At 42.3% G+C, this 24,326-nt stretch overlaps 1 protein-coding gene across 2 annotated transcripts in view; it reads right to left on the bottom strand.

The window, feature by feature from the left end:
* The window catches only part of LOC109892718 (dolichyl-diphosphooligosaccharide--protein glycosyltransferase subunit STT3A-like), a 41,042-nt gene that overhangs the window by 12,126 nt on the left and 4,590 nt on the right, over positions 1–24,326 (bottom strand). Inside the window, exons 8-17 of one of the 2 annotated variants that reach the window (XM_020485459.2) lie at positions 22,794–22,958; positions 22,336–22,516; positions 21,798–21,953; positions 21,540–21,631; positions 18,236–18,391; positions 17,531–17,836; positions 12,898–13,000; positions 12,463–12,651; positions 12,092–12,207; positions 11,340–11,645 (exon numbers count right to left, since the gene is read on the bottom strand). In XM_020485459.2, coding sequence (XP_020341048.1) covers positions 11,607–11,645; positions 12,092–12,207; positions 12,463–12,651; positions 12,898–13,000; positions 17,531–17,836; positions 18,236–18,391; positions 21,540–21,631; positions 21,798–21,953; positions 22,336–22,516; positions 22,794–22,958 — 1,503 coding nt within the window. In that variant the 3' untranslated portion in view covers positions 11,340–11,606. Of the gene's footprint in view, positions 1–11,339; positions 11,646–12,091; positions 12,208–12,462; positions 12,652–12,897; positions 13,001–17,530; positions 17,837–18,235; positions 18,392–21,539; positions 21,632–21,797; positions 21,954–22,335; positions 22,517–22,793; positions 22,959–24,326 lie in introns of those variants that run through there. The other variant, XM_020485458.2, reaches the window with a different exon arrangement.

The raw sequence follows: 24,326 nt of genomic DNA, 5'->3' as shown, positions 1-24,326 counted from the left end.
AATCAAATCAAATCAATGATGTCGCTCTTGCTGCTGGTGAGTATCTGATCCACCTCTACGTAGACGACACCATTCTGTATACTTCTGGCCCTTCTTTGGACACTGTGTTAACAACCCTCCAGACGAGCTTCAATGCCATACAACTCTCCTTCCGTGGCCTCCAACTGCTCTTAAATACAAGTAAAACTAAATGCATGCTCTTCAACCAATCGCTGCCTGCACCTGCCCGCCCGTCCAGCATCACTACTCTGGATGGTTCTGACTTAGAATATGTGGACAACTACAAATACCTAGGTGTCTGGTTAGACTGTAAACTCTCCTTCCAGACTCACATCAAACATCTCCAATCCAAAGTTAAATCTAGAATTGGCTTCCTATTTCACAACAAAGCATCCTTCACTCATGCTGCCAAACATACCCTCGTAAAACTGACCATCCTACCGATCCTCGACTTCGGCGATGTCATTTACAAAATAGCCTCCAATACCCTACTCAATAAATTGGATGCAGTCTATCACAGTGCCATCCATTTTGTCACCAAAGCCCCATATTCTACCCACCACTGCGACCTGTACGCTCTCCTTGGCTGGCCCTCGCCTCATACTCGTCGCCAAACCCACTGGCTCCAGGTCATCTACAAGACCCTGCTAGGTAAAGTCCCCCCTTATCTCAGCTCGCTGGTCACCATAGCAGCACCCACCTGTAGCACGCGCTCCAGCAGGTTTATCTCTCTGGTCACCCCCAAAGCCAATTCCTCCTTTGGCCGCCTCTCCTTCCAGTTCTCTGCTGCCAATGACTGGAATGAACTACAAAAATATCTGAAACTGGAAACACTTATCTCCCTCACTAGCTTTAAGCACCAACTGTCAGAGCAGCTCACAGATTACTGCACCTGTACATAGCCCATCTATATTTTAGCCCAAACAACTACCTCTTCCCCTACTTTATTTATTTTGCTCCTTTGCACCCCATTATTTCTATTTCTCTTCCACTGCAAATCTACCATTCCAGTGTTTTACTTGCTATATTGTATTTACTTTGCCACCATGGCCTTTTTTTTGCCTTACCTCCCTTATCTCACCTCATTTGCTCAGATTGTATATAGACTTATTTTTCTACTGTATTATTGACTGTATGTTTGTTTTACTCCATGTGTAACTCTGTGTTGTTGTATGTGTCGAACTGCTTTGCTTTATCTTGGCCAGGTCGCAATTGTAAATGAGAACTTGTTCTCAACTTGCCTACCTGGTTAAATAAAGGTGAAATAAAATAAATTTTAAAAAGGTGAAAGACCTGGATAACCGAGGGCTCTCACGGACGTAAAGCCCTCCAACCCGCCAGTGTTCATGCACCTCTTTTAGCACACAGCACTGAAAATCATTCCCCTGTGGTCTACAGATGAGTGTGAAATGAAACTTTTTTTCATTTTGTTTGCAGATTATTTGTTTTTGTACTTACCAATGTGGCGCCTCATCTGGGAATGGAAGGAGGTGGTGTTTGATCATGTCCAATCAAATGTCAATGAGTGATTTCTGCAATCAGTGACCAAAAGAATGATATTGTCTGTCAGTGAGCTTTGAAGTTTTACAATTTGATCAATTAAAGATGCATAAATGTGGCACATTTTTCCAAGAGCTTTATAGGAGGGGGGAGGGGGGTCTGCAGTCTGAACAGCCAAAAAGCACATTGCATCAGATATTTCTAGCTGCAGACGGTTATTTGTCATATCTTGTTGCTTGCTAGCTACTCTGTTGACAGTTTGACATGAATATGTGGTAGCTAACTAACGTTAGCTTGTTAATTTTTTTACAAACAAATTAGTGATGTACTAGAAAGCTAAACAGATAGCTAGCTAGTTGACTGCTGTGGCTAGCCTAAAAGGACTCGTTTTGAAAGCTGGATCATCTTATCCTTTGAGGCTTTAAGTGTTTTCCCGACACAATGATTTTTAACATTCAAAGCAACTGCCAAACATCCATGACAGGCATTGTTGTCACCTTCGCCTGCTATATAACTTCTGACTGATGGGAAGCACGAGCACCACAACCAATCAACCTACAACACTGCGCACACACCCGTCGTTAATATGACAACCAGCGTAGCCATGTCAGCAAATTATTGCTGTCTTGAACACACACTTATCCGATTTGGTCACTTTAGGCTCCAGGAGTGAGCGTCACGTTTTATTCCTCTGCTTGCTCTTGCAAGTTGCACAAATGCAGCAAAGATTTTTTATAACTAACCCAAGATGGACCACAGCCTTTAATTTCCAATGGCAGAAAATGTATCATAGTGACCAGAACAAGCAAGGAGGTGGGCAGAACCAAGCACGAGCTAACGAGATCCTATTGGCGCGTACTAGCAGGTATTTGCACATATCTGTTAGGAAACGCCTACTCTGAAGTGCGCGTATGCAATAACTCAATTCGCACCTTGCACTCCTTTAGAAACTTTGGCAAAGGGTAAAGTCTAAAAAACGTAATCCACAATGATCGTAACTGATTGTAGTTTTGAGAACACTGTGTTGAGATCAAATGTTTCATTGATGAGAAAATTTGCAGAATGTCAGCCAAAATCCATCTGGCTCCATCTTCTCCCAGTGCTGGCCACTGGGCTTCCTCTCATCACCGTATTTGGTGGTGAGTGGGAATTCCAACAGGATGCTTCAGATTTATACATCTGGTGAAACGTCTCGTTTATTGTTCTATCTGTGTATGTGTAACAGCTGTCTAGCGAAGAACAGAAGACTGGTCACGGTAGCAGTGTAACAGATGTGATTGTACTTCGTAACTCTCTTGCGTTGTGCTTTTAACGAAAGCACTGTCCAGCCAGCAATCCCAGTTGATTTGTGTTTATGCTAACGATAGACACAAGGAAGCACATTAGATGTGCAGGACAACAATATGTTAGTGGCCCTAGATTCGTAATTCGTCGCTTGCATGTCAATATCTGACTGGGAAGAATTTACATTTCCAATGTCTCCCTATCTGCAAGCATGACCAATGCCATAACACATTATTGATATCTAACTTCAACCAACCAATACATAAACATCAAATGCATATTTCTGCAGTGTCAAGTGAAAACATAACCAACCTTGTTACATATGCAGCCTCTTGATCTCTTTGTCAAACCACATGTTGACTTCATGAATCATTATAAAAAGTATGGAAAAGAACTAGCAAGTATAATTGAAAGAGATATGTTTGATGACATAATAATGACACTTGATGTGGTATACACATCCCCCGGGCCCCCCAAAAAGAAATATATGACAACATCAGAATTTGAATATACTTATTTTACAGTTACTATCCTGTCTTTGAGGAAATATAGAAAAAGGAACACTATCCCATGCATACCTTGCCCTTCTCAAAATTAAAGCATGAAATCAAGCTTTGCATTTGGTTGTTCTTCTTTTGGTACCACTTTTGTTGCATCATGTAGAAACATGGTGTAACTAAGTTTAACAGGGTTTAACCACACAGTTACTATAGTTATAGAATCCACTTTTACAAGGGCATGCAATATAGTTTGAGAGACGTGTTCCTTTTCTTTCATAAACTATTCATTCATCATTTACACATTAATTACTCAATGGTGGCCAGCTGCAGTGCTTTTGACATTTTCAAGGTAAAGTCTAGGAGGATGTTTTACCTATAATTTAGTTTATTAATTTGTACATTAAAAATAAAAACATTTACAAACGATCCACAGAATATGCAGGAGATTGATATACCCATATACTGTACAATGCTTGATTTCATGCTTTAACTTTGAGAGGGGCAACGTTTTGCTGAAGAACATGTAAGTTGTCACATACCATTAGCATACATGCTGCATTGGATTCCATGTCCCCTTTTCCACATTTCTTCAAAGACAGGATAGTAACTATAAAAGAAGTATATCCGAATTCACACTCCAAAAGTCAGGGCCAACACGTTGAATCCCAAAGAAGTGCCTGATGCTCACCTTGCCCCTTCCACATCTCCTTCAGCCAATTTCTTCTTCACCTGAAACTGCAACGCAATAAAAGGTGTGTTCGTAACACATACTGAAAGCTCATACATTATGAAGGCTATTAAAAAAATAGGATTTTATAGAGACTAACATTTATGGACTGATTGCACGCAATTGATCCAAACAGCAAGTTGGAAAAGATCATATTCAGGATGGACCAGCAGTAGTAGCCTGGTACTGATGGCTCTTCAGTGTTGACATATTGGAAGGCTCCTCTTTGCCTTTGGGACTCAACACCATCTTGGGATTGCATGTCAGTTACAGGGGTGTTTGACACACCCCAACAGGCTCTAAAGATGAATGCTTAATACAGCTCATCTCTTACCAATTATACTAAGTAAAACCTTCTTAATATAAAGGTACACCTCCACCAAGGCATGCTACCCATCCGCCGACCACATCTGTGACAGAGCACAAGCCATAACTACGTAGGTAAGGATTCACTTAATTTCTCTGAAACAATTGAACCCTTGCAACAAATAACCATATTCTGTATGTGCATTTTGAAAAATTCTGATATTGTCAAATATAGTGGTGGAAAAAGTACCCAATTGTCATACTTGAGTAAAAGTAAAGATCCTTAATAGAAAATGACTCAAGCAAATGTGAAAGTCACCCAGTAAAATACTACTTGAGAAAACGTTTTAAAGTATTTGGTTTTAAATATACTTAAGTATCAAAAGTAAATGCAATTGATAAAATATACTTAAGTATCAAAAGTTTGAATAATTTCAAATTCCTTAAATTTAAGCAAAGCAGAAGTACCAATTGTCTTCAAAAAAAATGTTAACGGATAGCCAGGGGCTCACTCCAACACTCAGACATCATTTAAAAATGAAGCATTTGTGTTTAGTGAGTCTGCCATATCAGAGGCAGTAGGGATGCTCAGGGATGTTATCTTTATAAGTGCGTGAATTGGACCATTTTCTGTCCTGCTAAGCATTACCCGAGCGCCAAGTCTAGGTCTAAAAGGCTCCTTAACAGCTTCTTCCCCCAGGCCATAAGACTGCTGAACAATTAATCAAATGGCCACTCGGATATAATAGATTTAATTATATTTTCTTAAAACTGCATTCTTGGTTAAGGGCTTCTAAGCAAGCATTTCACGGTAAGGTCTACTACACCTTTTGTGTTTGGCTCATATGACAAATACAATTTGATTTGATTACAATTGTAACAAGTACTTCTGGGTGTCAGAGAAAATGTGTGAAGTAACAGTAAGTTGTTAGAAATATAAATAGTAAAGCACAGATACCCCAAAAAGCTATGTAAGTACTTTACACCACTGGTCAAATATTTATTGGGTGGGGAATGTGTATACCACATCAAGTGTCATTATTGAAAGATCATGTCATCAAACATCTCTCCTTGAATTATACTTGCTAGTTTTCTTATTTCACTCTTTTCCATACAATTTTTTTTTTTTTTAGATTCGTAAAGTCACATTTTTTTCTCTCCAAAAGGCACATCTGATTCTTCATCTGCAGGATTCAATAGTCATCATTATGATGGAATTCTAAACACAAGAAATGTGTCTATAAATTGTGTTTTGTGAAGAAGAGTGAAAAGTTCAGTCTGGTTTATCCAGGCTGGTGAGTGGTCAACCTAGTCTCAGAGCATTTCATATATGTATGTAAATCCGAGACAATACATTTATGTTATGTTTCGTATGCTATGCATGAATTTAATCACCAATTGTGTATTATATGTTACAAACAACAATATGTTATGAGTTTTAAAAATGTACAATATGTTACACATTTGCAAAACTAACAATACGTTATGAATTGGAAAACATATTACGAACGTTAGCTAGCCGGCTAACGTTAGCTAGGTTAGGGTCAGGGTTTAGCGTTAAGGTTAAATGTAGGAGTTACTTAAAAGGTTAGAGTCAGGGGAACTGTAAATCTTACTGCCGTTTATCCACATGGTTGCTCCCAGGCAGACTAAACAACTTTTTTGCCCGCTTTGAGGACAATACAGTGCCACTGACACGGCCTGCAACGAAAACATGCGGTCTCTCCTTCACTGCAGCCGAAGTGAGTAAGACATTTAAACGTGTTAACCCTCGCAAGGCTGCAGGCCCAGACGGCATCCCCAGCCGCGCCCTCAGAGCATGCGCAGACCAGCTGGCCGGTGTGTTTACGGACATATTCAACCAATCCCTATACCAGTCTGCTGTTCCCACATGCTTCAAGAGGGCCACCATTGTTCCTGTTCCCAAGAAAGCTAAGGTAACTTAAAAGGTTAGAGTCAGGGGAACTGTAAATCTTACTGCCGTTTATCCACATGGTTGCTCCCAGGCAGACTAAACAACTTTTTTGCCCGCTTTGAGGACAATACAGTGCCACTGACACGGCCTGCAACGAAAACATGCGGTCTCTCCTTCACTGCAGCCGAAGTGAGTAAGACATTTAAACGTGTTAACCCTCGCAAGGCTGCAGGCCCAGACGGCATCCCCAGCCGCGCCCTCAGAGCATGCGCAGACCAGCTGGCCGGTGTGTTTACGGACATATTCAACCAATCCCTATACCAGTCTGCTGTTCCCACATGCTTCAAGAGGGCCACCATTGTTCCTGTTCCCAAGAAAGCTAAGGTAACTGAGCTAAACGACTACCGCCCCGTAGCACTCACATCCGTCATCATGAAGTGCTTTGAGAGACTAGTCAAGGACCATATCACCTCCACCCTACCTGACACCCTTGACCCACTCCAATTTGCTTACCGCCCAAATAGGTCCACAGACGATGCAATCTCAACCACACTGCACACTGCCCTAACCCATCTGGACAAGAGGAATACCTATGTGAGAATGCTGTTCATCGACTACAGCTCGGCATTCAACACCATAGTACCCTCCAAGCTCGTCATCAAGCTCGAGTCCCTGGGTCTCGACCCCGCCCTGTGCAACTGGGTACTGGACTTCCTGACGGGCCGCCCCCAGGTGGTGAGGGTAGGCAACAACATCTCCTCCCCGCTGATCCTCAACACTGGGGCCCCACAAGGGTGCGTTCTGAGCCCTCTCCTGTACTCCCTGTTCACCCACGACTGCATGGCCACGCACGCCTCCAACTCAATCATCAAGTTTGCGGACGACACAACAGTGGTAGGCTTGATTACCAACAACGACGAGACGGCCTACAGGGAGGAGGTGAGGGCCCTCGGAGTGTGGTGTCAGGAAAATAACCTCACACTCAACGTCAACAAAACTAAGGAGATGATTGTGGACTTCAGGAAACAGCAGAGGGAACACCCCCCCATCCACATCGATGGAACAGTAGTGGAGAGGGTAGCAAGTTAAGTTCCTCGGCATACACATCACAGACAAACTGAATTGGTCCACTCACACAGACAGCATCGTGAAGAAGGCGCAGCAGCGCCTCTTCAACCTCAGGAGGCTGAAGAAATTCGGCTTGTCACCAAAAGCACTCACAAACTTCTACAGATGCACAATCGAGAGCATCCTGGCGGGCTGTATCACCGCCTGGTATGGCAACTGCACCGCCCTCAACCGTAAGGCTCTCCAGAGGGTAGTGAGGTCTGCACAACGCATCACCGGGGGCAAACTACCTGCCCTCCAGGACACCTACACCACCCGATGCTACAGGAAGGCCATAAAGATCATCAAGGACATCAACCACCCGAGCCACTGCCTGTTCACCCCGCTGTCATCCAGAAGGCGAGGTCAGTACAGGTGCATCAAAGCTGGGACCGAGAGACTGAAAAACAGCTTCTATCTCAAGGCCATCCGACTGTTAAACAGCCACCACTAACATTGAGTGGCTACTGCCAACACACTGTCAATGCCACTGACTCTACTCCAGCCACTTTAATAATGGGAATTGATGGGAAATGATGTAAATATATCACTAGCCACTTTAAACAATGCTACCTTATATAATGTTACTTACCCTACATTATTCATCTCATATGCATACGTAGATACTGTACTCTATATCATCGACTGCATCCTTATGTAATACATGTATCACTAGCCACTAACTATGCCACTTGGTTTACATACTCATCTCATATGTATATACTGTACTCGATATCATCTACTGTATCTTGCCTATGCTGCTCTGTACCATCACTCATTCATATATCCTTATGTACATATTCTTTATCCCCTTACACTGCGTATAAGACAGTATTTTTGGGGGGAATTATTAGTTAGATTACTTGTTCGTTATTACTGCATTGTCGGAACTAGAAGCACAAGCATTTCGCTACACTCGCATTAACATCTGCTAACCATGTGTATGTGACAAATACATTTGATTTGATTTGATTTGGTTGTGTTACTGCAGTCAGTCATTTTCCTTGGGGTGGAGCTGTGGTTTGACATTTAGTTCAGAGACTGCATACACAGAACAATGAGTCCGATGTTTCAGCAGATGTATAAATATAAAGCAACCGGTTGGCATTCCCATTCATCACCAAATATGTTGAGAGGAAGCCCAGTGGCAGGCAGTTGGAGAAGATGGACCAATATGGATTTTGGCCAACATTCTGCACATTTTCTCATTGATGAAACATTTGCTCTCAATACAGTGTTCTGTTCTCAAAACTAGAATCTGTAACAAACAGAGTGGACTACGTTTTGTAGAATAAATATTGCTCAGGTTGTAAATCACAGCTGGCCTGGTAGATTGTTTGCTGCGTCTACCCATTCGGGATGCATTGTTTCAGTTTCAATGACTCAATATTTTGAATAAAAACGGACGACTATGGCAGGAAATGTCAATACAATCAAACTAGCAAGGGCAATGATCACAACTCAGTCATAACGTGGCGAATAGGCTATCGCACATGCGTCAAACACAAGGACCGCGGGCCGAATAGGACAAACAAGCGAGTATAAATGAGTCGGTGAATTAAACTTCAATTGCACTGCTTTCGTGTGTCCCGTTTACAGACATGCCACATTATGGCTAGGCTACTAAAATGTTGCAGGTTGGCTTTGGTTTTTAAAGTTTGACAATGAATAACCAAAAAACTAAACCTGCACCAAAACACCATGCAAAGGAGAAACATGTAACGTTAGGCCTATTACAGCAACATTTGAGCAGTAGCCTAGGCTGGCTACTCAAATACAATACATTTTGAGTGCATCATACAGCAATGCTGCATTCAACCGCACCGCTGATCCTTGCAGTGTACATAAAAAACATGTTATTTGGATTGTTAAATACTTTTTGATTAGGGTCTGAAAGCATAACAGCAAAGGCTGAACAAAAAAATAAATATCTTATTTTGTTTTAATATGTTAAAATGCTATGTAGAGCATCCTACGTACATAAGTGGACATGATAAAAGGGACATTTTTTTCTAATGAAATCAATGCCAATTTTTTGGGAAAAGCAAATATGCCATGTCTGGCCCTATAATTCATAGTGTTTTTTTTTATATGGCCCGTGCGCTGATTGAGTTTGACACCCCTAGGCTAGTTTATCTATTTATGTAGCTAGCTATTTAAGTCATTGGAGGGGTCATTGGAGGGGTGGGTGAGTGACCAACTTTTCCCTCTCATATCATTTTTAGGTGGCTACAGCTAGAGATCCAGGTGTCATTTGGTTAGCTAGCAAGACATGTGAATTGCTTTTCTAGCTATGCTGAACTTGAATGACTTATCCATAGTTAGCATATCTCTTAGTTGTCATCAACTGTATTTGGCATCGGACGTGTTAGCAAGTTTCCATTCAGTTGTCAAAACATGGGTTGAAACAAGCATGCATTGGGAAGCAAACTGCAGGACAAGGAGGCTACTATTCCCCATTGTTAATCAGTGCAATTTTGACAGTCAACTAGATACGTTTATCTAATGTTCCCTCATTACATTTTAGCTCATCTGGCTCTGGCTAGCATTAGTTGATCTTGTTGTTGACGTGATTCAGCAACCGAGGGAGCGATAGTCCGATTGATTAAACAGCCATGAAAAGGTAGGCTCTGAAGTTCCCACATGTAAGAGGACTCCTGTGGAATTTACAGAAATCCATTCAGGTTTTGTTTTGGCGAACGCGTTCGAATGATGCTACTGCCTGTTAACAAGCAGTCTAGCTCAAAGTGAATAATGAAAGGCCCGTGTGGCAAATGGCTTATTTGCATATAGGCTTACCGTGGTTCTGATGGGCGCACGGGTCTGCATAGACTAATTCCGGACAAGACAGATGTTTATTAGGTTTTATTTACTGCAGTTTCTAAACGCATGGCCGCTTTCCCACTCTATATTGCTATAGAATTTGGACACACGTCTTACTATACGCAATTCCAACATTCTATGGATTTATTTAAACGACCATATCCAAGTGCTCACTTGTCAGGGGTACATATGAAAATATTTTAATAAGAGTTCATTTTGCTACAATGCAGTCAGTTCTAGTTTAAGCGTTCACACTGCAGGCCTTATTGCTTAAATCCGTCTTGGAATACTGACTGTCCAAACAGTGAGTTACAAATGACCAAATCAGATGTTTGTGTGTTCAGACAGCAGTATCATTTTCTGACTTGGCTACGCTAGTTGTCATAGTAACGACGTATGCGTGTGCAATGGCATACAGTATGTTGATTGGTTGTAGTGCTCCGTGCTTACCATCACTCAGAAGTTATGTAGCAGGCTAAGGTGACAATGCCTGCCATGGACATTTCCCAGTTGCTTTGAATGTTAAAATCATAGTGTAAGAACACTATGCATCAAAAGATAAGATGAACCACCTTTCAAAGAGAGTCATTTTTTGGGATAGCCACAGCTGTCAACTAGCTATCTGTTAAGCTTTAACACATTCACTAATTTGTTTGTAAACAATTAACAAGCTAGTTAGCTACCACGTGTTCTTGTCAAACTTTCAGAGTAGCGTGCAAGCAACAAGATGTGCCAAATAACAGTATACTAATTAACCATCTGTGGCTTGTAATATCAGATGTCATGTGTTTTTGGCTGATCAGACTGCAGGAAAAAGAACAGATTAGAATTGGATATGCATTTCTTTAAAAAGTGTCACTTAAACTGCCAATGTGAACAAGGCTTTTGAACCTTGAGAAACTGCAGCTATATACAGTGTAGGTGACCCATTTAGAAAAAACTGTGTTCCTTTTCTGTGAAATGTGACCACAGTTACCACTGCATATATAGTACTTTTCCCCCCACAGTTCAAATCATACCATTGTCTTGGTATTCAGTAAGCAAAATCATCAAAACAATTTGTGAGTTGAAAAGGTTGCCAAATCTTGACTCCTATAAAGCTTTTGGGGAAAACAAATCTGCCAAAGATTGCATTGTACTGTGCAAAGAAAATTCAAAAAAAATGACAGACAACATGCCATTTTGTCACATTTATGCCTCCTTTAATTGACCAAATTGTAAAAATTCAAAGCTCGTTCTTTTGGCCACTGATTGCAGAAATCACTCCTTGACATTTGATTGGACATTATGAAACACCACCTCCTTCCATTCCCAGACGAGAGGTAAGTACAAAAAAACGTTTTTTTTCTTTCTACAAACAAAATGAAAAAGTTAGACCACAGGGGAAGGCTTTTCAGTGCTGTGTGCTAAAAGAGGTGCATGAACGATGACAGGTTGGAGGGCTTTACGTCCGTGAGAGCCCTCGGTTATCCAGATCTTTCACCTCAAGGGGGTAAACACAGGACAGTGTTAATAATGTGTTTAAAATAAGTGTCTACATCAGGAGGTATTCAACTCTTACCCTAAGAGGTCCGTAGCCTGCTGGTTTTCTGTTCTACCTCATAATTAATTACACCCACTTGGTGTTCCAGGTCTAAATCAGTCCCTGATTAGGGGAGGAACAATTTAAAAAATGCAGTGTGACTGGCTTCGAGGTCCAGAGTGGAGTTTGAGGGGTTTACATGTAATGCCAGGTAGCCTAGTAGTTAGAGTGTTGGGCCAGTAACGGAGACATCGCTGGCTCGAATACCTGAGCCGATAAGGTGAAAACAACATATTCAACTAGAGACATTTCATATAAATAACCCCCTGGAATGGCCTGGTACTCTACGGGCGGGACTGAATAAATACAGAGGAGAGTAAGACAGTAGTCACAGAAAGAAAGTTTACCTTGTATATCCTGACCAGCCAGTGCTCTGTAGTGTAGGCCTCCTCCAGCACATCCAGCTCAAAGTCCTTGTTGCCGATCTCAGCATTTCGTACTCTGTCATAGCCAGGGGGGCGCTCTGGAACAAGGGTTAGAAAATCAGGACTAGGGCCAAGATGATAAAGAGGAATATAATATTTTCACACACAGTCCTCTGTGGAGACATGTTATGAGGTATAATACCACTCTGATACTTCAGGAAATCATTGAAAAATCAGGAGAAATAGGATATTAGTTTGAAGGGATAGAGGATGATGTCAGACAAGCATACCTGATACTAGATAGTTTGGGAGCAGACCTGCCATATGGATTATAATCATGCAGGGTTACTCACTGGCCTCTGTGTAGACCTGCCCGAAGCGGTAGTAGCACATCTTGTACATGAGGCAGTTTAGCAGGACGGGGGAGCCCTCTCGGTCCACACGGAACTCTCCAGTGGGGGTGTAATAGTCGTGCTCCTTGATGTGCTTCCCTGTGTCTGTGCTACCACCTATACGCACCATCCACAGGAACTTGTTAATGTCTGCACAGAGGATAGAGGAAGTGTTAGCAGACCTAAAGCATGATTTGCATGTCCATAAATAAACTTGAATGTCAAAGGTGCTCCATCTAATGTATGTATTAGGCATTGACAACTAATGATCATGAGTTAAATAATGTAATCTGAAATGTTAAAATGCTGTAATAATAAGAAGCTATAATAATTCAACAAAGTGATTATCCATAGGGTGATGGGAATTGATAGTTTCCACTGGCTTTGTAGACATACCGTCTGATGAGTACCCCGTTAGTCCACCAAAGATCACCAGGACGTAGCTGACATCTAGCTCCCTCATGATCTCATAGGCCTTTTCCTCAGTGGATGCCATGGCCTACCGGTCAACAGAAACAGTTTAATTGAAGTTCAGCAGTCACAGGTACCAAGCAGCCATCAACCTCTCTGCACACCGAACCGGTGATCGCTACATAAATAGTCATATTAAACATGAATGAAAATACAAGTGTCTCACATGATTCGAAAGCCTAGAATCTTCCAGCTTTTGTGAAGAATCAACAACAAGTGGGACACAATCATGAAGTGGAGTGACATTTATTGGATATTTCAAACTTTTTTAACAAATCAAAAACTGAAAAATTGGGCGTGCAAAATTATTCAGCCCCTTTACTTTCAGTGCAGCAAACTCTCTCCAGAAGTTCAGTGAGGATCTCTGAATGATCCAATGTTGACCTAAATGACTAATGATGATAAATACAATCCACCTGTGTGTAATCAAGTCTCCGTATAAATGCACCTGCACTGTGATAGTCTCAGAGGTCCGTTAAAAGCGCAGAGAGCATCATGAAGAACAAGGAACACACCAGGCAGGTCCGAGATACTGTTGTGAAGAAGTTTAAAGCCGGATTTGGATACAAAAAGATTTCCCAAGCTTTAAACATCCCAAGGAGCACTGTGCAAGCGATAATATTGAAATGGAAGGAGTATCAGACCACTGCAAATCTACCAAGACCTGGCCGTCCCTCTAAACTTTCAGCTCATACAAGGAGAAGACTGATCAGAGATGCAGCCAAGAGGCCCATGATCACTCTGGATGAACTGCAGAGATCTACAGCTGAGGTGGGAGACTCTGTCCATAGGACAACAATCAGTCGTATATTGCACAAATCTGGCCTTTATGGAAGAGTGGCAAGAAGAAAGCCATTTCTTAAAGATATCCATAAAAAGTGTCGTTTAAAGTTTGCCACAAGCCACCTGGGAGACACACCAAACATGTGGAAGAAGGTGCTCTGGTCAGATGAAACCAAAATTGAACTTTTTGGCAACAATGCAAAACGTTATGTTTGGCGTAAAAGCAACACAGCTCATCACCCTGAACACACCATCCCCACTGTCAAACATGGTGGTGGCAGCATCATGGTTTGGGCCTGCTTTTCTTCAGCAGGGACAGGGAAGATGGTTAAAATTGATGGGAAGATGGATGGAGCCAAATACAGGACCATTCTGGAAGAAAACCTGATGGAGTCTGCAAAAGATCTGAGACTGGGACGGAGATTTGTCTTCCAACAAGACAATGATCCACAACATAAAGCTAAATCTACAATGGAATGGTTCAAAAATAAACATATCCAGGTTTTAGAATGGCCAAGTCAAAGTCCAGACCTGAATCCAATTGAGAATCTTTGGAAAGAACTGAAAACTGCTGTTCACAAATGCTCTCCATCCAACCTCAGAGCTCGAGCTGTTTTGCAAGGAGGAATGGGAAAAAATTTCAGTCTCTCGATGTGCAAAACTGATAGAGACATACCCCAAGCGACATACAGCTGTAATCGCAGCAAAAGGTGGCGCTACAAAGTATTAACTTAAGGGGGCTGAATAATTTTGCACGCCCAATTTCAGTTTTTGATTTGTTAAAAAAGTTTGAAATATCCAATATATGTCGTTCCACTTCATGATTGTGTCCAACTTGTTGTTGATTCTTCACAAAAAAATACAGTTTTATATCTTTATGTTTGAAGCCTGAAATGTGGCAAAAGGTCACAAAGTTCAAGGGGGCCGAATACTTTCGCAAGGCACTGTGTATATATTTATTATACCTGTTGATACAGGGCTCATATGTGAAACTATTCTAACTGAACATTTTCTTTCACAGTGACACTGACTCCGAATGGGAGCCCCCAGTGCCAAGGTGTCCATCCCCCACTGAAGCTGGTTCATCCAGCCGGACACCTGTTGTCTCAGCGCTACTGGGGCATGGACCGCAAAAAATGACCCCATTCCAACTGCAATAAAGGACTACAACAAGAGCATGGGAGGTGTGGACATGTCAGATGCGCTGATAGGCTATTACAATGTTCTCCATAAGACGATGAAATTGTACAAGACTTTCTATCATTTCATCGACATTGCTGTGGTGAATGCATTCATCCTACACAAGGAAATGGCTAAGAGCTGTGGAAAGCCCCCCATCTCACAGCTAGCCTTCAGAGAGCTGCTCATCAAGGAGCTTGCTGGCTACAGCACCACGTTCTGGCCCCTCTACCTCTGTCCCTTCTGCTCCTGCTACAAGTGGTGTTCATCTGCCCAAATGTATTTCTGCAGGCATGGATGTGCCTCAGGGCCAAAAGGGCACAGCATGGAGGCGTCGCTGTGTTCTTTGCAAAATGAAGTCCCCCATCACCTGCACCACATGCTTTACAGCAGAAAGAGACTGCTATAGCACCTGGCATCAGCAGCACAATATTGTGTAGAGGACTGAGGGTCTTCCAAATATTGAAAGTGTTATTTTGTAAATGTATATACACTGCTCAAAAAAATAAAGGGAACACTTAAACAACACAATGTAACTCCCAAGTCAATCACACTTCTGTGAAATCAAACTGTCCACTTAGGAAGCAACACTTGATTGACAATAAATTTCACATGCTGTTGTGCAAATGGAATAGACAACAGGTGGAAATTATAGGCAATTAGCAAGACACCCCCAATAAAGGAGTGGTCCTGCAGGTGGTGACCACAGACCACTTCTCATTTCCTATGCTTCCTGGCTGATGTTTTGGTCACTTTTGAATACTGGCGGTGCTTTCACTCTAGTGGTAGCATGAGACGGAGTCTACAACCCACACAAGTGGCTCAGGTAGTGCAGCTCATCCAGGATGGCACATCAATGCGAGCTGTGGCAAGAAGGTTTGCTGTGTCTGTCAGCGTAGTGTCCAGAGCATGGAGGCGCTACCAGGAGACAGGCCAGTACATCAGGAGACGTGGAAGAGGCCAACAACCCAGCAGCAGGACCGCTACCTCAGGAGGAGCACTGCCAGAGCCCTGCAAAATGACCTCCAGCAGGCCACAAATGTGCATGTGTCTGCTCAAACGGTCAGAAACAGACTCCATGAGGGTGGTATGAGGGCCCGACGACCACAGGTGGGGGTTGTGCTTACAGCCCAACACCGTGCAGGACGTTTGGCATTTGCCAGAGAACACCAAGATTGGCAAATTCGCCACTGGCGCCCTGTGCTCTTCACAGATGAAAGCAGGTTCACACTGAGCACGTGACAGAGTCTGGAGACGCCGTGGAGAACGTTCTGCTGCCTGCAACATCCTCCAGCATGACCGGTTTGGCGGTGGGTCAGTCATGGTGTGGGGTGGCATTTCTTTGGGGGGCCGCACAGCCCCCCCATGTGCTCGCCATAGGTAGCCTGACTGCCATTAGGTACCGAGATGAGATCCTCAGACACCTTGTGAGACCATATGCTGGTGCGGTTGGCCCTGGGTTCCTCCTAATGCAAGACAATGCTAAACCTCATGTGGCTGGAGTGTGTCAGCAGTTCCTGCAAGAGGAAGGCATTGATGCTATGGACCGCCCGTTCCCCAGACCTGAATCCAATTGAGCACATCTGGGACATCATGTCTTGCTCCATCCACCAACACCACGTTGCACCACAGACTGTCCAGGAGTTGGCGGATGCTTTATTCCAGGTCTGGGAGGAGATCCCTCAGGAGACCATCCGCCACCTCATCAGGAGCATGCCCAGGCGTTGTAGGGAGGTCATACAGGCACGTGGAGGCCACACACACTACTGAGCCTCAATTTGACTTCTTTTAAGGACATTACATCAAAGTTGGATCAGCCTATAGTGTGGTTTTCCACTTTAATTTTGAGTGAGACTCCAAATCCAGACCTCCATGGGTTGATAATTTGTGTGATTTGTTGTCAGTACATTCAACTATATAAAGAAAAAAGTATTTAATAAGAATATTTCATTCATCCAGATCTAGAATGTGTTATTTTAGTGTTCCCTTTATTTTTTTGAGCAGTGTATTTTTTTTTTCACCATTTTTTTTGGGGGGGGGGGGGGTGTGTGTTAGAATACCATTTTGGTATTTTGTATATAGTTATTCCATTCAAAATGTATAACTTCACCAATTTGGCCACTTGGGTACATTTGGGCTACTTGTGTGGGACACCTGGGTGACTTCATGATAAATATCATGTAGCACACTCATTTTGGAAGTTATCATTCTGAAACTTTGCACAAGTACTGTTGCCCTCATGTTTTTCACTGAAATTGTCCCCATCATCCTATCTGAATGTTTGTTTTGTCTTGTTCATTTTAAAGATGATACAACAAACAACAAAAATAAAAAACATATGTTTTTTTTCATTGTATTATCTAAACCTGATCTATTGTGTTATATTCTCCTACATTCAATTCACATTTACACAAACTTCAGAGTGAAACTAAGAATATGCATATCCTTGGTTCTAGGCCTGAGCTACAGGCAGTTAGATTTGGGTATGTCTTCAGGCAGAAATTGAAAAAAGTAGGGGGGTAGCTGTATTAACAGATGATAGGATTTTCCCACTTATCAGTCCCATGTGAAGTCATCAATACAAAAAACATCTCACCTGGCCCACTCTGGAGATGTGCGTGTTGTTCCACGTGTTGTTGTCCACTAGAATTGTTCGATTGGCCATGGCCGTTATCTGATAGCCGTAATCCCACCATGACATCACTTTAGCATCTACTGGGGTGTTGTGGCGTAGCCAGTAGTAGGCCTCTCTGAAGTCGTCAAAGATGATGCGGCTGCCGTCTCCACCGCGGGCTGACAGGACAATAGAGGGAGAGGAGTAGGCCTCGCTGGTCACCCAGGTGGAGTGAAAGGTGTAAGTGATGAGGAAGAAGGTCATGACCAGAATCATCCCACTGGCCACCTGGTAGACAAAATGGTACAGGATATCAGTGGAACAAATACTAGAAAGACTTTCAGATCTATACACGTGTCTAGGGTTTAACGGTTGTTACTGGACCGGGCCTAGATCTCAATAGAGGTCCCTTATCAGCCCTTACCAAAAGTTGGAATGACATCCAGTAGCAATTGATACATTCGCAGTGCTGCATTTCAGTAATATAAACAAACATTCACACACACACTGCTGCTACTCTGTTTATTATCAATGCATAGTCACTTCACCCCTACGTACATGTTCATATTACCTCAGGTACCCCATACCCCTGCACATTGACTTGGTACCGGTAACCCTTGTAGATAGCATGGTTGTTATATTTGGCGCATGTGACAAATACAATTTGAAGTATCCTTCCTCTCTTACCTCGTTCTTGAAGGGGTAGGTGGCGTCCTGCTGCTTCTTGCTCTTCTTGTCTGGCCGGCTGATATCCAGGTTCTTCATGTAAGTTGTGAGGACCTGGGACACACCAATGCCTGACAGGATGCACATGACTGGGGCCAGGACCAGCATCAGACGCACCTGAGGAGAGAAGCAGCTGGATCAGTTAAACACACCTGCTCGGTTTTTCTTTCTTTATTTTAGGCTGTCTGTCATTAGTTCATAAGCTTTAGGGCCTGTACACGCACCAAATAGCCTACACGCCAAATGCTTTTAGGAACAGGCAGAAAAAGTTAGTCAATCCATAGAGGCAAAAAAGTAGGAGTTTAATTCAATAAGATAAGCTGCGAAATGGAGAGTTGAAAATAAAGGGAGGGCCAGAAAAGTAATTTTTGGGAAAATATTTGTCAAAGTGGTAAAATAGGATGATAGCATGCTATGTGTGATTGTGAGGCGCTATACAAATTTGAGTCAGACAGGGACTTCAAATAGGCTACAGTTCCCTTGATGTGACATAGGCCTATTGTTCAGATGGGTTAATTGGAAACTGATATCTGGGCACTGTATAGGTCTATAGCCTCTCACATAGCCTTAATATAACTCCTGCAGAAGTAAGCATTTCTTACAGTAAATGATACAGCAAATGTAGGCTAAATTTTTACACTGGAACAGGAGTTGGGAAAGAGGATTTATTTCAGCATCTTGAGATAATGCGAATGCACAGTTAGATAGCACCATCTGTAGAGGTGCTATCATAAAAGCACAAAATATGCATCCAAGCTGAAATGAAATCTTACCAGAAACATGTTAGGTAATTCTCACAGCTTTCTATTTCCTTTCAACCGGTCAAACTGATGTCATTTGGAAATTTTGCACAGAAAATATTTTCAAATGTTTTTGTTATTGCATTTTATACCAAGCCCCTAAATGGCTTTGCTCCGTGAAAGAAGCAGAGCTGAAAGAACTTTACCCATATCAACTAGATGGAGGCATTCATTCTACTGATTTATGACATTCTGGTGAGCAAGGGTTTATTCAGTCTTCTCGGGCAACATATAATGACAGAAGAGAAGCTGCATGTATCTAATTATAGACAAGCTGACTAACAAATAGCCAAAGCAAAATGTTTAAAATTTGTTTAAAAAAAATTGCTTCTCTAAAATAGAAGTCAGTTCTATTTGTGACGCTGAATGTGGTGCAAGTCCTGCCTGCCTCTCCCATCCCCTCATTGGTTATACCCACATGGGTGATTGAAAGATGAACTGAGTTCGGTCGGTCATCGTGGTAACTATGAAAGTTAGATGCCAATTTCCATATAAAGTCCAAAGAAGAAAAAGCCTGGGAGGAGGAGAGATGACTAGAAACGAGTCGGTTGACCGTTTTCTGTGGATTACTTGTCAGAGTAGAGGACCTTAGGCATTTCAGGTAAAATGACAATTCAACATTTATATCCCAGGACAAATTAGCTAGCAACTGCAAGATAGCTAGCTAAATTGCCATAAATGTTTAATGCTTTTCGACCTATCCCCAAATTAATACAATTGGTTCAGAGTTTGTTTTGATATTTCAACCTGCGTGTCGTGATCGCGTTTGGTGTGGGGGGACAAAATCAATTTGCAGCCGGTTTTGGTGCGGTGTAAGCATTTGTGATCCGTAAGTCCTTCAGATCAGAGGCAGTAGAGATGACCAGGGATGTTCTCTTTACAAGTGTGTGAATTGGACAATTTTCCTGTCCTGCTAAGCATTGGAAATAACTTTTTCATGTCAAGGAAAATGTATGGAATAAAAAGTACATTCTTTTCTTTAGGAATGTAGTGAAGTAAAGGTAGTCAAATATAATTAGTAAAGCACAAATACAAAAAAAAAACGGACTTAAGTATTTTTACTTAAGTACTTTACACCACTGGGTACCAGTCTTTTTTTTTACCTAATCCACTCCCTGTGACGTGGCAAAGAAATCACCACCTGCTGAAGACGACAGATTTTGGGCCATGTTCCCACTCTAGCATCGCCTCTTCCTCTGGTGTGACACAAATTTCAGTTAATTACTATAGCTCCTGACTTGGGCCAAACGGTGTAATTTTGTAAATCCGGATCTCTATGGCAAGACAATTCATTCACCCAAGTTTCATCAAAATCAGGCCAGTGCTGTCTGAGATATCGCGTTAGCCTAACGAAAGGACTGAGAACGATCCACAGTCCCCTCCCCGATGTAATCGTGGGGAATGGAAAATATTTTGCTTACAGAGCAGATGAGGGCCAGCACATATTAACCACTACGCAAAAGGTGTTATAAAGCAGTGCAAGAGAGGTTTAGTTGCAAAATGACAAATGGTTCTACACATGACAGTTTGCATTGTAATGTTATTCTACTAGCAACTAAATTCGAATTATTTTTGAGTGGCAATGACATGAACATACAGTATTTTCAGCATGACTTTCATGTGAGAATTATACGATTACAACCCAAAAGTAATGTGAAATGCACTCATTTAGCTATGACAGCAATATATTTAAATTAAACGACTTTGTCTGGGCTTGCTAGCAGTAGCCACTAGCCAGCCAGCAGCCCTGGGCGGAGCATTGCACCCTGGGAGTTGAAATGCACTCGGAATGGTAGTATGCTGTATAAAATCCATTGTGTATAAACTTAAAATGAGTTTCAAAGTGTTAGTTGTTTTGGAACTAAACTATTCAATTAATACATACAATTATTTAACTGTAATGAATCATAGGTCAAATGAATGTAATTTGATCCAATATTATGGCCATTGTAAAATAATTTTATATGCGCCGAGTCGCATAGTTTTGCATAAGGACATTTTAAGACATTCTTCTGTTATTTAATATAGTTTTATTTTTGAAAGAAATTGAATAGATATTCTATTTGTTATTTCAGTAGTTCAAAATGTTTTAAAAAATAAACGTTTTGAAAAATAAAAAGGACAGTTGGTTATTCAGTGACTTTAGCCAATACGCTTTATTTTTCTTGGTGTGGTATCATTTCGACATTGAGTATCATTTTGGTTGAGTATTTTGCAACTAAACCTGGTATCAGTATTGAATTCTGGTATCATGACAATTAGGTACCACCTGCATTGCTTGCTGTTTGGGTTTTTAGGCTGGGTTTCTGTACCGCACTTTGAGATATCAGCTGATGTACGAAGGGCTATATAAATACATTTGATCTGACCATGTGCAAGTACTACTCACAACAGCAGAAATATTGGAATATTTTAAATGTATGGTGTCAAATATTGCTCTCATTCTAATCTGCTAGCTGACTTACCATGACAGCTGAGAAGTACATGCTGGTGACGCCATACATGATGATGAAGATCCTTGCATCAGACAGGTTATTGAAGCAGTAATACAGACCCACTGTCAGGAAGAAGCAACGCAGGTTCATTAAAATAGTGCAATGTTTTTCTTCACAAGTGATTGTTGTACCTTCGTCCCAAAGGTATTCTGATCGATCCATTCATCTAAAAATCATTTCACCAGCAAGATTCTGACATTCGAGACTGATTGAGAATAATCTATGTACCTGGGAACATGAAGACGAGCAGCTGCAGGTCAAAGTAGTAGGAGGACCAGGTGGTGGGCTGGTGCTCAGACACAGAGGCGATGATGGGGATGTTGTTCTTGGCGTAAGATGGGTCCAGCAGTGAGTAGAAACGACCCGTCCAGGGGGAGATCTTCCCTGAGAAATACAACAATCACAACAGTCAAGTCAAATAAAAAGGCACCACCAAATCACTTACTGTAGTTCTGATACTTAATGGGTATACTGTTTTGCATTTTGTTATTCTTAAAAATATCAGTATGTTCCTAAAAAAGGCATTTTAAATCTGGAGAATCTCAAATTTATAGAGGAATTGTGTTGATAGAGAAATGCAATTACATGTTCAACAACAACAAACAAGCTTTGAACGACCATACAGGCCTATAAATAGAGGCATTGCCCAGGCCTGTCTGAGTGGCAGACCTGAATTCAAATACAGCAGTATTGGTTTTCGTTCAAACATTTTAACTGGACTTGAATGAGCGTATTTTACTGAGTGGATCCTTGGCGAGCCTCTTACCGGTTAGCATGAGCACGGTGCCCACAGAGAACAGTACGAAGCCCACCAGGGAGATGACGCTCTTGAAGAGGACCTCAAACTGCTGGGCGTTTAGCTTGCTGCGCAGGTAGTCCACAAAGGCATGAATCTGACATAGGCCAAACACCCCGAATGCTGCCATGTGCTCAGATGACTGTACTGGCTTCAAATGGAGATGAGAGGGAGACAAGGAGTTGAATGAACTGTGTGTGTGTTTCCCAAAATCTCTCCACCAGCAAAAATGACTGATCGTACAATATATAATGGCTTAATCATTGTAAATAATCATATTGGGCCATCATATGGACCCATGTTGTCTTCACAAGATAACATGCAACGGACATGCAGTCTAACAACTGACTGCTCCAGTTGGAGCAACGTCAGGGCAGCTGCTGTGTCTATGCGAATGAAGGGAGAGAATACGTTTTTCTTTTTTTTACTTGGAAGCCGACAAAAGAGATCTGCATGGAGAGGATGGTTCCCAGGCAGTAGACGGTGCAGTAGGCCACGTAGATACGGTGGGAGAAGCGGCCGGTGAGCATGAGGACCAGCACGTGGAGGGGGATGAGGTTGATCAGGAACACATAGCCACCCCAGGAGGACACCTATAGACAAAGACATAAGGGGTGTGTTCAGTTGGTTTAACGTTTTTGCCTCATATTAAATTTATTAGTCACTTGCGCCGAATACAACAGGTGTTGTATTACAATGAAATGCTTCCTTACGAGGTCCTAACCAGCAATGCAGTTAAAATAAAATATGGTTAAGAATAAGAAATAAAAGTAACAAGTCATTCAAGAGCAGCAGTAAAATAACAGTAGTGAGACTATATACGGGGAGGGTACCGGTACAGAGCCAATGTGCGGGGGCACCGGTTAGTTGAGGTAATATGTACATGTAGGTAGAGTTATTAATAAAGTGATCACACAGTCTTCCAGAACAGCTGGGGCTCTCATGCATGTTTCAGTGTTATTTGCCTCAAAGCGAGCATAGAAGTAGTTTAGCTCATCTGGTAGGCTCGGGTCACTGGGCAGCTCTCGGCGGCGCTTCCCTTTGTAGTCTAATGGTTTGCAAGCCCTGCCACATCTGACGAGTGTCAGAGCCGGTGTAGTACGAGTCGATCTTAGTCCTGTACTGACCCTTTGCCTGTTCAATGGTTTGTCAGGGGGAATAGCGGGATTTCTTTTAAGCTTCCGGGTTAGAGTCCCGCTCCTTGAAAGCGGCAGCTCTAGCCTTTAGCTCAGTGCGGATGTTGCCTGTAATCCATGGCTTCTGTACGTACGGTCACTGTGGGGACGACATCATCGATGCACTTATTGATGACACCAATGACTGATGTGGTGTACTCCTCAATGCCATCGGAAGAACCTGGTTGCACATTTAACATGCTGATAGAAATTTGGTAAAACAGATTTAAGTTTCCCTGCATTAAGGTCCCCGGCTACTAGGAGTGCCACCTCTGGGTGAGCGTTTTCCTGTTTGCTTATGGTGGAATACAGCTCATTCAATCCGGTCTTAGTGCCAGCCTCTGACTGGGGTGGTATGTAAACAGCTACGGAAAATACAGAAACTCTCTAGGTAGGTAGTGTGGTCTACAGTTTATCATGAGATACTCTACCTCAGGCGAGCAATAACTCGAGACTTCCTTAGATATCGTGCACCAGCTGTTATTTACAAAAGTACATAGTCCACCGCCCCTTGTCTTAACAGAAGCTACTGTTCTATCCTGCCGGTGCAGCGTATAACCAGCCAGCTGTATGTTGATAATGTCATCGTTCAGCCATGACTCTGTGAAGCATAAGATATTACAGTTTTGAATGTCCTGTTGGTAGTTTAATCTTCCACGTAGGTCATCTATTTTAATGTCCAAAGATTGCACGTTTGCTAGCAGAATGGAAGGAAGTGGGGGTTTATTCAATCGCCTACGAATTCTCAGAAGGCAGCCCACCCTCCGGTCCATTTTTTTCCACCTC

The sequence above is a fragment of the Oncorhynchus kisutch genome, linkage group LG6 (genome assembly GCF_002021735.2).
Source record: "Oncorhynchus kisutch isolate 150728-3 linkage group LG6, Okis_V2, whole genome shotgun sequence".
Classification (NCBI taxonomy): Eukaryota; Metazoa; Chordata; class Actinopteri; order Salmoniformes; family Salmonidae; genus Oncorhynchus; species Oncorhynchus kisutch.
This window is presented reverse-complemented; position numbering and strand designations above follow the sequence as displayed.